At 43.2% G+C, this 16,802-nt stretch overlaps 1 protein-coding gene across 1 annotated transcript in view; it reads left to right on the forward strand.

Annotated features, from left to right (window-relative positions):
• Window positions 1–10,967, forward strand: part of ruvbl1 (RuvB-like AAA ATPase 1) — a 59,247-nt gene extending 48,280 nt beyond the window's left edge. The window contains exons 10-11 of the mRNA XM_078543114.1: window positions 7,157–7,248; window positions 10,599–10,967. Of these exons, the coding sequence (XP_078399240.1) occupies window positions 7,157–7,248; window positions 10,599–10,758 (252 nt within the window). The 3' untranslated portion in view covers window positions 10,759–10,967. The remainder of the gene's footprint in view (window positions 1–7,156; window positions 7,249–10,598) is intronic.
• The last annotated feature ends 5,835 nt before the right edge of the window (window positions 10,968–16,802 follow it).

Below are 16,802 nucleotides of genomic sequence, written 5' to 3' on the forward strand. Positions count from 1 at the left end.
AAAAGTGTTTTACAGCCAATGAAATACTTTTGAAGTGTAGCTACAGTTATAATTTAGGAAAAACAGCAGCCAATTTCAAAACAGCAAGCTCCCAAAAACAACATGGTGATAATGACCAGATAACCTGTTTTGCGATGTTGAGAGAAAAATATTGGCCAGGTCACTGGGAGAGCTGTCCTGCTCTTCAAGGGATCTGATCAAATTTACAGTACCTCTGACAGTGCATCACTCCCTCAGCACTGGAGTGTCAACTTTGATTGTTGTGTTCAAGTCCTGGAGTAGGACTTATAACATCAACCTCTGACTCAAAGGCGAGAGTACTACTACCTGAACCACAGCTGAGACTACCTAAACAGGCAAACTCAGTTTAATGTCTGACCTCCAACATTGCAGCACTTCGTCAGTACTGTGCTAAATTGTCACCTTAAGATAACGGTCTCATCAAAAAGGCAATCAAGCAACTTTTCCTGCTTCTGACCATTGTCCAGTGATTCTTGCCAGGAAATACACTGGGCAAGAACCGAATAGGATTCAGCTGTGATTCCCTTCTGGCATCAGGCACCCTGCCTATACAGCATGTTCAGGAGAGAAGGTGCTAGCAAAGTGTGATATAGGAGGAGTCTCATCTGAAACATTAGCCTATCCTCCTGTTTCAGATATTGGTTGACATGATGTATACTTCTAGTATTCTCAGCTTTTCTCCTTTATTTCAAAAATATATAGATCTATACTGGTTATTTAATTATTTGTAATCAACCTTATCATAGGATGATGTAACACAGAAAGTTATTCAGCCCAATAATTCCAGAGTGAGCACATTGAGACACCAGAGACTTGAACTCAGCGCCTCATAAATGTAAACTATGCACTCTACTTGAGGTGCTGCAATCTACAGGGCTATGGACCAAGAGCTGGAAGGTGGGATTAGACTGAGGAGCTCTTTATCAGCCAGCACAGACACAATGGGTTCAGTGGCCACCTATCTGTGTTTCTACCAGTGTTGTGAACTATGCAGTTGGTACAGCTGAATTATTTAGAAATCCCAGAGGGAAACTTTAAACAACTGTCATAACCTATAATGATGCGACTCTAAATTCAAGAATCAGACCACCAGTTCTCGAGGTTTTACATTAAACTAATTGAAACATTTTATTAATTTACACAGGTTGAAATATATATACACATGGCTACAAATTACCACTATCATAACTTTTAACAAATTCCCGAACTAATCTCCATTAAAGCAACAGCAACCCATAGAGTTAACCAGACACCAGGCAAAGCATTTTCACCTTACAAATTCAGAATGAGGTTCTTTTGACTTTGGTTCCTGTGGAGACAGTTGGAGGCTTACAGCTTGCCTTTCGATCTCACATTGCCTCTGCTCTGCATACCCGAAAACTACTGAAGCTATACCTGCCACTGCCCATTGAATGTAAATTCTCATTGTATCACCAGCCTCTTCTAACAATAAAACCCCTTTCATACAACCAATTTTATTAGTATTATAAACATATTGCTTGGTATCTGCTAGATAGGTGTCAGTTTTCACCCCACTTCTTGAATGCTTTATTCAAAAAAAAATGCAAATGCACGCTATCTCTCTTGCACATCAAACCTGGTACACATCAAAGCACCCAGACTAGTTGGCTTTAATCCAACATACCCTCAAACTAAACCTCTATTTTAAAAGAAAAATATTTTCCAATAATATATACATTAGTAGCTTCATGACACCAGTTAGCTAAATCCTTGTTTTTATTATGTAAGCTAAAGGAACAGCAGACTGTAGAGAAAGAATTAAATGTGATTATTGCAAGGCAGTGATCTCATCTAAGGGTTTAATGGTTCACGGGTACAATAACATAGTGGTTATGTTACTGGACTAGTAATCCAGAAACCTGGACTACTAATTCGCAGACTTGAGTTCAGATCTCACCATGCCAATTTGTGAATTTAAATCCGGTTAATAAAATAAATTTGCAGTAAAAGGACTAGTATCGTTAATGATGATCATGAAGCCATTGGGTTATTGTAAAAACCCATCTAGTTCACTGATGTCCTTTAGGGAAAGAAATCTGTCTTTACCCAGACTGGCCTATGTGTGACTCCAGACCCACGTGGTTGACTTCTAACCTCCCTAGCTAGCAAGTCACTAAGGCAGTTCACCACCTCTTCTTTCAAGGACATGTAGAGATGGGCAATAATTGCTGGCCTTGCCAGCAATACCAACATCTCGTGAAGAATAAGTTTAAAAAAAAATAACAACACAGCAACATCGAAACCCTGAACTATAATCACTTGCAGTGTCTGCAGTTTATTTCTCTGTAAGCCTGCGGTATTGATTTCAAAGATGTTGAGTGTACTATAATTAGCTGTCATACCACCTAGAAACCATAGTGGTCAGAAAAGTGAGATCTCGTGGGATTCAGGGGAAGGTGGCAAGTTGAATCCAAAATTGGCTCAGTGACGGGAAACAAAGGGTAATTATCAGTGGATATTTTTACAAATGGAAAACGGTTTCCAGGGGCATTCCACAGGGCTTAGTGTTGGGGCCCTTGCTGCTTTATGTATGTAGTAATGATTTGGACTTAACTGTGGGAGGCATGATCGGGAAATTTGCAGATGGCATAAAAATTAGCCGTGTAGTTGACAGTGACGAGGATAGCGGTTGTCCCCAGAATTATACCAATGGTTTGGTTGAGTGGTCAGAGAAGTGGCAAATGGAATTCAATCGGGAAAAGTGTGAGGTAATGCATTTGGGGAGAACAAAGTAAAGGAATATTCAATAAATGGGAGGATATTGAGAGGGGTTGAGGAAGTGAGAGACCTTGGAGTCCATGTCCACAGGTCCCTGAAGATGGCAGGACAGGTGGATAAGGTGGTAAAGAAAGTATATAGAATACTTTCCTTTATTGGATGAGGTATTGAATAAAAAGCAGGGATGTAATAATGGAATTGTATAAAATGCTGGTTAGGCCACAGCTGGAATTTTGTGTACAGTTCTGGTCACCAGATTACAGGAAGGACACAATTGCTCTGGAGAGAGTACAGGGGAGATTTACAAGAATAAAAGCAAAAAACTGCGGATGCTGGAAATCCAAAACAAAAACAAAAATACCTGGAAAAACTCTGTTGAAGGGTCATTCAGACTCGAAACATTAACTGTGTTCCTCTCCGCAGATGCTGCCAGACCTGCTGAGTTTTTCCAGATTTACAAGAATGTTGCCAGGGCTTGAAAATTGCAGCTATGAGGAAAGATTGGATAGGTGAGGATTGTTTTCCTTAGAACAGAGGAGGCTGAAGGGTGACCTAATTGAGATGTACAAAAATTATGAGGGGCCTAGATAGGGTAGACAGAAAAGACCTGTTTCCCCTAGCTGAGGGATTAATTACCAGGTGATATAGATTTAAGGTGGTTGGTAGAAGGATTAGAGTAGAGGGGACATGAGGAAAAACTTTTTCACCCAGAGGGTGGTCTAGAATTCAGGTGTCTGGAATTCACTGCCTGAATTGGTGGTTGAGGCTGAAGCATTCAACTAATTTAAAAGGTACCTGGATCTGCACCTGAAGCGCTGTAACCTACAAGGCTACGGACCAGGTGCTGGAGAGTGGGATTAAAATGAGCAGCTAGTTTCTTTTCTCTTTTTTTGGCTGGTGCAGACACGATGGGCTGAATAGCCTCTTTCTGCACCATAACTTTTCTATGGTTCTAAGTTTGTCGTTAAGCTATTTATGCATGAAGGTCATCGCAGCCAAGCCTGATGTTCACATCCTGTGGTATCGTTATGTGTTCATTTTCCAGGACTGGCTTTCTTGTCTCTTTTTAGCCCAGGGACACCCAAGCTAAATGCAGCATCCTTACTGTCTACCCAGTGGAAATCAGCTAACTGCATGAACCAGAAGATTGAACCTGGGTCCTTCTTGGCCTGTATGGCTCAGTACCACACTGAATGGTTGGCCTTGCTCACTAGGTCACCGGGTACACCTCCCTGCTTCTTTCATATCCTGTGTAAGCTCAAGAGGTGTAACAAAGTGTGTAGCAGGGAGTGATTGCTAGGTTTTAATTTATTTATTAAGAAATTGAATTAAACCACTTGTGTTTTCCTGTGTTGTTTGACTTCGGTGCCTTGATCTGTTTTGGTTAGTTTGCATTTTTTGATGGTTCCCTGCTCTTATGTTATGCAGCACTTATTCCTGTAAGATGTGCCGAATATTGGTGGGTAACTGTCATTCAGATCATAAAGCTCAAAATTCAATCTGTGCTGTGTTAGACGATTGCAGCCAGGACAGCATTTGGTCTCAATACCCAAACTGGTGAAGAGGGAATTGGCTAGAGTTCGTGCTATAGTAACCAGTGACACCCTACTCAAATACCTGTGTGTATACAGTGCGTCTGGGAAAAATCAGATTTGGCTCTCCCATTGTAGAATGGCCTGTCAGCTCTTGTGGAAAGGTGCCCCAGCACAAATCAGGAGAAGATGGGCGGCCGGTATAGCAAACTTGATATCCTTACCAAAGGGTTTGCTCCCTGGTTGGGAAATTTTGTTGAATGAGCATTGGAGTAAATATTTGTCACAAGCATTGAGTCCTCGAGTGCAGTAATTCTGATGAATGACAGTGAGAGTCAGAGTAAACAGGAGTGTCACACTAGTACAGCAGGGACACTCGGCTCTAATGAGTTAAGCTGCGACAGAAGAGAACGAAAGGAGTTGTGTATTCAGGGAGCTGTAATACAAGAGACTTTTCTTTGTAAGACTGTCTTTGCAAATCATACAGTAAACTTATTTATAGAACCAATGTGTTTATGTGATTTATCTGTTAGTGAGGAGGCTGTAAGTGATGTGCATTATATCAAAGGTCGTCATACTGTGTGTGTGCGTTCCAGCAAGGAGCTGGTGTAAATCAGATATCTGCCTGTGAGGGATTAGCAAGCGTATGCAGGGTCAAGTGCATTAAGTCAATACTGTTTAACTTTACACCATGACGCAAGGGAGTCTATGCTACTTTTGTTGAGAGCCATTGTTAGCACTTCAGATAGTCATGTGTAAAGCCCAGGCTATGTGATCTGTACAGTGGATTTGTGGCTGAAAATTGGAAATGATTACAGGAAAGGTAGTCTTGCATTTATTTAACTCCTTTCACAAGTTCACAATATCCCAAAGTGCTTTACAACCAATGATGTATTTTTGAAGTGTAGTCACTTCTGTAATGTAAGATTTAATGTAATGTTTAGGGTACGGAAGCATAGTGGTTAAGTGACTGGGCTAATGATCCAGAGACAGGAATTCAGATCCCACCATGACAGGTGGTGAATTTAAACTCAATAGTTAAGTAAATCGGAAATAATAAGTTAGCCCCACTGTAAAACTACTGGATTGTCATAAAAACCCAACTGGTTCACTAATGTCCTTTAGGGAAGGAAATCTGCAGTCCTTACATGGTCTGGCCGAGATGTGACTCCAGGCTCATAGCAATGTGGTTGATTTTTAACTGCCCTCTGAAATGGACTAGCAAGATGCTGTTATATACAAGAAGGTGGCTCACCACCACCTTCTCAAGGACAGCTGGAGAGAGGCAACAAATGCTGGCCTTGCTGGTAAAGCTCACATCACATGAATGATTAAATCAAAATGTAGCAGCCAATTTGCCTACAGCAGAGTCCTATGGACAGCAATGAGATAATGACCATATCGTCTACTTTTTAAGTGATGTTGTTTGAGGACTAAATATTGGCACTACACTGAGAGGTGGGGTGGGGCGGATCAGCCTCAAGGTGGATAAGTCTCTGCCAAAGCCACTTACATGAGTACTGATGGATGATGAGTAAGCCTGGCATGCAACACTGGGTGTGGACATCTAGAACATCAAATTTGTTAGTATGTTGTAAGCAGTATTGTTCTTTCTAATGAGCTGAAGGCATCTGGCAATCACACAGTGGACGTAACCTGCTACAAAGTGTAATCTGCAGACTGAATAACCACACATGCTTGTTTACGCAGGGTTTAATTTCTCTCATTGTTGGGTTGCTTACAGCAGCTCCACACTACCAAGCACCTACTCAAGATGGTGCTCCAGTACCTGCTGCACACCTAACAAGGGTTCAAACCAATGTTTTCCAGTTTTCTGGCCAATTAATAATGATCTTCCTAGATGGTAGGGAAAGAGAAGAGAAGCAGGGCAGGGTCTTTTCTGGGGTCCAGCTTTGTGGAAACGTACCTGACGAGGTTCATTTTGAATCAAGTTGCCCCAGTTCGCTAATGGAACCTGCACTACCATAAGGGATAGTCCTGTCACAGGCTTGAGATGTGTCCAGGTTAAAGAGGATATGTTTATAATGTATGTACACCTCATATTGGAAAAGGAAAGAGATACGTGTAGATTTCTCAGGCAAAGCTTGGGGATTGCTTCATGAGCATTCAACAACAAAAATTGTCGAGAGGGAAGCTTTTATGGCCCTGTGACATTGAACCACCTCCTCCCACCCCCCCCACCAGCACCAGTCGCCCAGTGGCTTGATGCATGATCATGCTTCTCAGCGCAGAGAAGAGATATACAGGTCAGGAACTTTCCAGGCTAAATCCAGGTTCCACGCCACCGCCAACAGCCAAGATGAAGAGAAACATTAACCAGGCTCCCAGTTCTCATCACTGCTGGAAAACGTATGTTAGATATCTGTTGGGGACAGGATCATGGTTGGATGTGATGCCTCCTGCAGTCAAATAGCATGCCAGCACATTGGCCACAGTTGATCAATGTCCAGTTGGACAATGGCAAAGGGCAGCCAGACCCCATGGAAACCCTACCTGGTGTAAATTGCCAGAGGAGGGGAGGTGGGGGAGTTTGTTTAAATCTTTTCAATGAGTAAAAGGCATTTTGGACTTGTTTAATAGTTTAAACAAACCAGCCCTATCTACACCAGCCCCACATTTTTAGCAAATATAATGTAAGTTCAAGCAGATCTATTTTTTTAATTTAAATATTCCAGTCCTATTCTATTATCTGCAGACCTGAAGAAACTGTTAGCCTTTGGCCTGAATAATCATCTGGTGGTGAACAGGCCATTAATTTGTGCTGACAGAAGGATCAATTGCACTGACAATTATAGGATCTGTTGTTCACTTCTTCCTTAATCCCCACTCTCCCTGCTCGGCAGATAATCAAGATTCGAGCACAGACAGAAAGCATCAGCATCAGTGAGGATGCCTTGCTTCACCTGGGAGAAATCGGCACTAAGACAACACTGCGGTGAGTACCCATTGCTGCTTTGTTAAGGAATAATGGCTCTTGTCCAGACCTTGATAATGTCATTTGCTTTTTTTTTCCTTTTGACCCCAGCAAGCAGGAATGATTTGCTGCTCTCCCTACGATGACACTTTCAGGAGTCCGAGACAAGGGTTTTAAATCATCCTCTTTACCTGCAGCCAAAAAACTCTTCACAGGCGGTATTTAATTTTAGCTAGCGCTGTAGAATAACAGTTTCAGTAATAGCTATTGGTTTTAGCTTGTCACAGGAAGATGAATGGTGCTGTAGGTAGGGGCCCTTGGGATTTGACACAAAAGGTTTCTGTTTTTCAAAAAAAAGCTCTTTTAAAAACAAAGGCAGTTAACGAAACCTTACAGTGTGATAACTGGCACAGACATTAGCAATCCAAAGTTTTTTTGTACATCATGAAGGTTTTTAAACTAAGATATTTTCACAGAAGCACAGAGCACAAACTAAGAGCCCTTCAGTCGTTCAAAAATCAACATACTTTCATTACTGTCCTTTCAGTGCTGAGAGCAGGTGTAAGCCATTCAGCCCTTCCTGTCTGTTCCACCATTCAATAAGATAACAACTGACCTCAACTCCATCTTTCCACACTATTTCGAAATATCTCGAGATTCCTTTAGTTTCCAAAAATCTATTGACCTCTGTCTTGAATGTATACAATGACTGAACATCCACAGGCTTCTGAGATAGAGGATTCCAAAATCTCTCAACCCTTTGAGTGAAGAAGTTTCTCCTCATCTCAGTCCTAAATGGCCAAGCCCTTATTCTGAGACTATGACCCCAGTTCTAGATTCTCCAGCCAGGGGAAACGTCCTCCCCTTAAGAATTTTATATGTTTCAGTGAGATCACCCCGATTCTGCAAAATTCTGGGGAATATAGGCCTCATCTAAATCTCTCCAAATTGGATGATCCTCTTATCCAATTTTATAATTTAATTTCTTAACTATTTTTGCTAAAAAGGCAACAACCTTGGTCAGCTGGAAACACTCTGGACATTTTACCTTTATGTGGGGGCAGGGTTTCCCCCTGATGGAAGACTCTGGCTTCTTGTTGGGCACCTGCAGCCCTGCAATGCCTCACCCCCAAATTCATCATCCTTCACATGTAAGCTTGGACAGTGTGTGGCATCAGGCTGTTTGATCATTGAGGGTATCACAACCAGACTCGGTCTTGTCTTCACCCAAAATTTACATCACAAGATAATTATGGTATCCAAACCATCCATCCTAATTCTACAGCTTGCACCATTCCCCCCCACCCCCCCTTCACCCATTGCAGCATCCATTTGGTCCTTAAATAAGCCCAAGCAAGGTTTTTGCCTCCGCTACTCTATACAGGAAACTGTTCCATATATTGTTCACTCTCATTGTGACGAAGAGTTTGCTGATAGCTGGCCACAGCACTCAATAGCACAATCTGACAGGCACTAGCGTTTGGTCACAACTTCTGATAGTCAAAACAGTCTGAATACAATCTAATGTGGTGTTCTTGGTTGGGTTCCTGTGTTGGTTAAACATGTTGAGAGTCATTCTTTTGCAATTTCCTCTTTCATTGTTTGCCCTCTTTATATTTTAGCTCCAATTTTGTTCTCTCCTACATATGTTATAAACCCTTCTTTCCTGTTGTAAGTTTAAACTTCCTGACCTGCCATTTCGTCTGTGTGCCCCTGCTCTCAACATCCATTTTTCAAGGGAGTGAACTCTCTAAAAGGTTTCCTTCCATTGGCTGAAAACCATCCTTGAAGACATCCAATAACACGAGGCACCTTCCACCAATCGGTGCGACCCACAATCTGATAGGATTTAGCCAAGTAAACTGACCCACATAGATTGTTTGATCATGTTAAACGAATGCTTCAAGCATGAATATTGATTTTAGACTTTTTTTAAATAAATTTGTTCAAATTAAGTTATTAAAACCTTTTGACTCTGCAGAGCTTAACAGAGGAAGAGAAATTTAAACCAGAAACAGGAATTTGGCCCATCATCCCTCAATTATCCTAATGCAGTCAACCTACAAAAACCCCTACTGGAACTCAAAAGTATTTTGTTCCAATAACCTGGTAGATAATTCTAGGTGGTGTCATCATTTGAGCAAAGAAATGTTTTTCGATCCACTTACTCCTCACTCATCTAAATTGACAATGTCTTATCCTTATGGCCCAATGTACCTTTATGCCATTCAGAGTGAATTTCCTGCAGTGTTACCAGTGGAAAGTCAGCCCGAAGCAAATTTCCCCGAGAGAGGGGAGTTATTATGTCACAGTTATTTAAAGCTCTGGCTAGACCCTGTCTGGAATAAATGCATTCAGTTCTGGGCACCAGATCTCAGGAAAGCTATTTTTTTGCCCTGGAAGGGAGTGCAGTGCAAATTTACCAGAATGATACGAAGCATAAAAATGTTAAAATATGAGAACAGGATCCACAGACTCATTGCATTTCCTGGAGTAGAGAAGATTAAGGGCTGGTCCAATTAATACAATTAAAGCAGTTGATAGGATAGATGGTGAGAAACCATGGAGAGATGAAAGAATCGATCCTTCTTAAGAGGACAAACCCAGCAAAACCATAACCCAAAAACGGTCAGAACAGGAAAGGGTGCTGGAAGCTGTTGGTGGGGAAAATGGGTCCTGTTAATTCTGTTTGTAGAACACACTTGTGACTGGAGGTGCAGTAATTAGACAGAAATATGAAGGAGTAAGTGACAGGAAGAATTCACAGAGTCAGTCTCTGATAGAAACGCTGATTATTAACTTAAACACAGAAGGAGGGGAAACTGAAGCAAATGAAGTAAAATGTTGAGTAGTTGCTCCAACCTGCTGGAAGCAGACTGGGAATGCTGATACCCTGGAGCCATGAAGCTGTTTGAACAGTGCTGCTGTAAACGCAGTATGGGAATGTGCAGCTTGTTGTGTTCCAAGTGGTGACAGGTAGCTTCATAATGCCTTATAAGGTGGTGGAAGCAAATTCAATAATAGCCTTCAAAAGGCAATTGGATTGATATTTAGAAGGAATATGGGAAAAGAGCCGGGCAACGAGACTAATTGGATTGTTCTTTGAAAGAACTGATGCAGACTCAATAGGCCAAATGACCACCTCCTGTGCCAAACTATTCTATGATTCTATCATGTGGGAAAAGTCCCTTCTCTCATTTTGCCTACTAGCTGATTTTGGGATTATTCTTGTTCCTGGAGTTTGTATCACTGCAGACTTGTACTCCACAGTTTTGGCCCAGTTGATAAGTTGTTTCCACACTGGGGAAATGAAAGGTTTGGGTAAGGAGCAGAGACATATTCAGGTTAACAGCTGTGTGTTTATGACACAGGTACTCTGTGCAGCTCCTGACCCCTGCCAACCTGCTGGCAAAGATCAATGGGAAAGATGGCATCGAGAAGGAGCATGTGGAGGAAATCAATGAACTGTTCTATGACGCCAAGTCGTCTGCTAAAGTTCTTGCTGAACACCAAGAAAAGTACATGAAATGAGAAGCTCGTCACTGAATCAACAATGTAAAACTGTGAATGTTGGGAATCTGAAATAAACCAGGAAACGGCAACGGAAATACACGGGGTGCACTAACACCTGAAGAGCGGAAACATGGTAACATTTGGGACGGGGAGTGGCTGTCAAAACAAATTGTCAAAGAAAAAGTAACATTTATTTACTGATTAAATAAACATTTTTTTTTGAAAAACCTGTCTGATTCTTTTTGCTTTCGAGGGACATTGTATGAGTGGGAAGTATGTTAGCCAGCCAGCCCACTATGTGTCATAGTGCTGGCCCCAACCACCCCCAGTCTTGACTACACTGTTGTGGGTGAGTGCTAAGTAGAGGTCAGGCTGCAGCATGCCAGTGGGGAAACAGCTGGATCAGGGGGAAAGGCAGCCCCCTCGTGACCATCCTAATGGACAATTTAAAGTGTTAACAGTAGCATCGAAACAAGATCAGATCAGTTAGCTCCTCAAACTTGTCCCGTCATTTTGGTTCAATGTGTCTTAATACCTTACCAAAAAAGTTCTAACAATCTTGGTCTTCACATTGTGGCTCCGGTTTTGCAGTAGTGATGACAGCAAAGCTGTCTAAAACTGACAGAAACTTCTGGAGTCCACATATGCGCAGCAGGATGACCAACCGTACAATACTTTCCAGGACAGTCTCATAATTTGGCCTTCCTGGGATGCATTTTGCCCTGAAATTCTTCTGTGGGAGACTTTACTTGTGCGCATGCATTGGACCCTGTCGCATTCTTTCATTTCTGTGCATGCGCCGGCCGGGCCTGGCAAGTACTGAGATGGCAGCAACCCTAAGCAGCCCATCCTCCCAATCGTACAAGTCTGGAGCATCCGGGCACTTTTATAAGTTCACCCCATGCCAAAACGTCCCTTAAGCTTTTCGCTGGGTCTTAGTAACCCTGAAGTGCAGTTAAATGCAGAAACCCATATGTTGCTCTCAGTGACTTTATCCTTCCCCATGGGGTGTGCTTTTGTAAATGTTCTTTGCACCTCTATTCTCAATGTATTACGAAGATCAGAATTGTGCACTGTACTCCAAGGTTGGATTGAAGTTTAATAATTTCTCTGCTTTCCATTTGTATGCCTTCAGAAATGAACCCCCATTGCTGTGTTTTTAAGTGGCCTTATAACCTGGATCACACATTTACAAAAATAAAATGCTCCGGATATTGGAAATCTGAATTGAAATCAGAAAATCTTGGAAACGCTCGGGTCAGGCAGCACCTGTGAAGAGAAGCATTTGTCCACAGATGCTGCCTAGCTCGATGAGTATTTGAGACATTTTCTGTTTTTGTTTCCAGGACGGATATATTGTGGGACCTTGAGCTCAGTTCATTCTAGACTAAAGTTGCATTCCCTTCCCCAGGCTATTGGAAATAATCCTCTTGTTTAAAATGGTGAGGGTTGGCTTAAGGCTGGTAAAAGATTATTTTCAGACAAGTCATCACCCCCACTGAACCCTTAGACAAGTGTGAATAATGGGGAAAAGCACGATTTTAAAAGAGAAGAGGTTTTTTTTTTGATAATCAGCCGGCCATTGTCTGGGTTGAAGAGCAATCAGTCAATAAATCTGACCAGTATAACAGAATACCCTTATAAATATACAGACACATACATCTCCCAACAGGAAGTTTTTACAGCCTATTTCACAAGCCCATGTAAGGGTGAGCCATTCATTAAAGCAAAGCTGCTGACAGAAATGTTTGTTTAATCTTATCTGTGTGACAACACAATCTAAGAACAATTATAGACTGGACATATTTTTGTCCTTTATTGCAACTTGGCTGCAAACTTGTTCTCCACACAGGGTGACCTGGTTTAACTTGCAGCTTCAGAATTACACTCAGTCCCAGGAAGCTTTTAGTTTCTAGGGTAATGCAGTCAAGGTTAAGCTCGGTAACCTTACCTTTTAGTTTCTAACCAGTTGCTTGCTGAATTGAATTAGCTAACTTGCTTCAATTCACTTGCGATAATCTACAAATCTTTAAAGATTTTGAGAGGAGGACTGTTTATTGTAAATTTTGACTATGTTATATGGTGTTGGGGAACAGTTTCCCCTTTCAGCCTTCCAAGTTCGGTAAAAGCTGGATAGAAAGTAAATCTCCCTGCATACTGTTCCACTGAGAGCTCATGAATCAGGTCCTGCATAGGTTAGAATGGTCACGTAATGTTTGTTATTGGACTAGTAATCCAGAGATAGGGGTTCAAGTCCCACCATTGCAGCTGGGTAATTTAAATTCAGTTAATTAATAAACCTTGAATAAAAAGCTAAGAGACTGTAATGGTGACCATGCCGCTACCAGATTGAGTTTATCCTCAGCTTCCTTCTGTAATGGTTTAGCAAGCCACTTAGTTAAGGATACTTAGGGATGGGTGATAAATGCTGGCCTTGCCAATGATGTCCATGTGCTGTATATAAAAAGAAATGCAGAATATTGCTGCCTCTACACTGTCCCATTAACCACACCTGCAACTGGTACTGCATGCTTTAAACAAGTCATTTTTCTTCTACCTTTCCCCCACCAAAGTTCTTGGCTCCAAAAAGAGTTTTTTTTATTCATTCACGGGATGTGGGCTTCGCTGGCTGGGCCAGCATTTATTGCCCATCCCTAGTTGCCCTTGGAGCTACCTTCTTGAACCGCTGCAGTCCATAGTGCTGTTCGGAAGGGAGTTCCAGGATTTTGACCCAGCGACAGTGAAGGAACGGCGATATATTTCCAAGTCAGGATGGTGAGTGACTTGGAGGGGAACTTCCAGGTGGTGGCATTCCCATCTATCTGCTGCCCTTGTCCTTCTAGGTGGTAGTGGTCGTGGGTTTGCTGTCTAAGGAGCCTTGGTGAATTCCTGAAGTGCATCTCATAGATGGTGCACACATTGCTGCTACTGTGTGTTGGTGGTGGAGGGAGTGAATGTTTGTGGATGTGGTGCCAATCAAGCAAACTGTTTTGTCCTGGACAGTGTCCAGCTTCTTCAGTGTTGTAGGAGCTGCACTCATCCAGGCAAGTAGGTAATACTCCATCACACTCCTGACTTGTGCCTTGTAGATGGTGGACAGGCTTTGGGGAGCCAGGAGGCAAATTACTCGCACAATTCCTAGCCTCTGACCTGCTCTTGTAGCCACTGTATTTGTATGGCTAGTCCAGTTCAGTTTCTGGTCAATGGTAACCCCCTGGATGTTGATAGTGGGGGATTCAGTGGTAATGCCATTGAACATCAAGGGGCGGTGGTTGGATTCTCCCTTGTTGGAGATGGTCATTGCCTGACACTTGTGTGGCATGAATGTTACTTGCCACTTGTCAGCCCAAGCCTGGATATTGTCCAGATCTTGCTGCATTTGGACATGGACTGCTTCAGTATCTGAGGAGTCGCAAATGGTGCTGAACATTGTGCAATCATCAGCGAACATCCCTACTTCTGACCTTATGATGGAAGGAAGGTCATTGATGAAGCAGCTGAAGATGGTTGGGCCCAGGACACTACCCTGAGGAACTCCTGCAGTGATGTCCTGGAGCTGAGATGACTGAACTCCAACAACCACAACCATCCTCCTTTGTGCTAGGTATGACTCCAACCAGTGGAGAGTTTTCCCCCTGATTCCCATTGACTCCAGCTTTGCTAGGGCTCCTTGATACCACACTTGGTCAAATGCTGCCTTGATGTCAAGGGCAGTCACTCTCACCACACCTCGGGAGTTCAGCTCTTTTGTCCATGTTTGAACCAAGGCTGTAACGAGATCAGGAGCTGAGTGACCCTGGCGGAACCCAAACTGGGCACCAGTGAGCCAGCTATTGCCAAGCAAGTGCCGCTTGATAGCACTGTTGACCCTTTCCATCACTTTACTGATGAGCGAGAGTAGACTGGTGGGGCGGTAATTGGCCAGGTTGGATTTGTCCTGCTTCTTGTGTACAGGACGTACCTGGGCAATTTTCCACATAGCCGGGACTATGACAGTGTTGTAACTTTACTGGGACAGCTTGGCTAGGGGTGTGGCAAGTTCTGGAGCACAAGTCTTCAGTAGTATTGCAGGAATGTTGTCAGGTCCCATAGCCTTTGCATCAGCCGTTTCTTGATATCACGTGGAGTGAATCGAATTGGCTGAAGACTGGCATCTGTGATGCTGGGGACCTCTGGAGGAGGCCGAGATGGACCATCCACTAGGCACTTCTGACTGAAGATTGTTGTGAATGCTTCAGCCTTATCTTTTGCTCCTCCATCATTGAGGATGGAGGTATTTGTGGAGCCACCTCCTCCAGTGAATTGTTTAATTTTCCACCACCATTCACGATTGGATGTGGCAGGACTGCAGAGCTTAGATCTGATCCGCTGGTTGTGGGATGGCTTAGCTCTGTTTATCACTTGCTGCCTATGCTGTTTGGCACACAAGTAGTCCTGTTTTATAGCTTCACCAGGTTGACACCTCATTTTTAGGTATGCCTGGTGCTGCTCCTGGCATGCCCTCCTGTACTCTTCATTGAACCATGGTTGATCCCCTGGCTGGTAATGGTAGAGTGGGGGATATGCCGGGCCATGAGGTTACAGATTGTGTTCGAGTACAATTCTGCTGCTGCTGATGGCCCACAGCGCCTTATGGATGCCCAGCCTTGCGTGGCTACATCTGTTTGAACTCTATCCCATTTAGCATAGCCACACAACACGATGGAGGGTTTCCTCAATGTGAAGATGAGACTTCTCCACAAGGACAGTGTAGTGGTCACTGGACAGTGTTATGAACAGATGCATCTGCGGCAGGCAGGTTGGTGAGGACAAGGTCAAAAACGCTTCGCCCTCTTGTTGGTTCCCTCAACACCTGCCGCAGACCCAGTCTAGCAACTATGTCATTTAGGACTTGGCCAGTGGTGGTGCTACCGAGCCACTATTGGTGATGGACATTGAAGTCCCCCACCCAGAGTACATTAGTGCTTCTTCCAAGTGATGTTCAACATGGAGGAGCATTGATTCATCAGCTGAGGGAGGGCGATCCATGGTAATCAGCAGGAGGTTTCCTTGCCCATGTTTGACCTGATGCCATGGGACTTCATGCGGTCCAGAGCCAATGTTGAGGATTCCCAGGGCAACTCCCTCCCACTGTGCCAGGTCTGTCCTGTCAGTGGGACAGGACATACCCAGGGATGGTGACGGTGGAATCTGGGACATTATCTATAAGGCATGATTCCATGAGGATGATCTTGCTTGACTTGTCTATGAGACAGCTCTCCCAATTTTGGCACTAGCCCCCAGATGTTAGTTAAGGAGGACTTTGCAGGGTCAACAGGGCTGTGATTGCTGTTGTCTAGGTCAATGGGTGGTCTGTCCAGTTTCACTCCTTTTTTGTAACTTTTTAGCAGTTTGTTATGACTGAGTGGCTTGCAGACATTTAAGAGCTGTGGGTCTGAAGCCACATGTAAACCAGACCAGGTAAGGATGGCAGATTTCCTTCCCTAAAGGGGCATTAGTGAACCAGATGGGTTTTCACAACAATTGGCAATGGTTTCATGGTCATCATTGGATTTTTAATTCCAGATTTTTATTGCATTCAAATTCTACCATCTCCCATGGTAGGATTCCAGATACCAGAGCATTACCCTGGGTCTCTGGATTACTAGTCCAGCAACAATACCACTACACCACTGCCTCCCCCCATGATGGTTGTTTATTTTGCAAACTCGCCATCCTGTGGCCCCTCCGAGGTGACTTGGACAGGTGGCAAAGAGTTGCTGTTAACCATTGAACTGTATGTCAGAAAGAATGAGTAATGTTGGGATAGAAAGCGGAAGAGGAGAACGGAATGTGTCCAGAAACAATCCTGTCATTAAGCTTGGCGATACCTGAATGTATAATTTTGGAGGCAAATTAGAGGCAAGAAATAAATCCATGCTCAAAAGGAACTGAACTGAGACTGTGCAAACTCATTTCTTGTCAGATATTAATCTGCATCTGGTTTAAGAATCCTACATTTAATGATGGGCTCTATGCAACATGGATGTGATTGAATATTGGAACTCTGTGAAACAGACAAT

This window comes from Cetorhinus maximus, chromosome 6 (genome assembly GCF_964194155.1).
Source record: "Cetorhinus maximus chromosome 6, sCetMax3.hap1.1, whole genome shotgun sequence".
In the NCBI taxonomy this organism is placed as follows: Eukaryota; Metazoa; Chordata; class Chondrichthyes; order Lamniformes; family Cetorhinidae; genus Cetorhinus; species Cetorhinus maximus.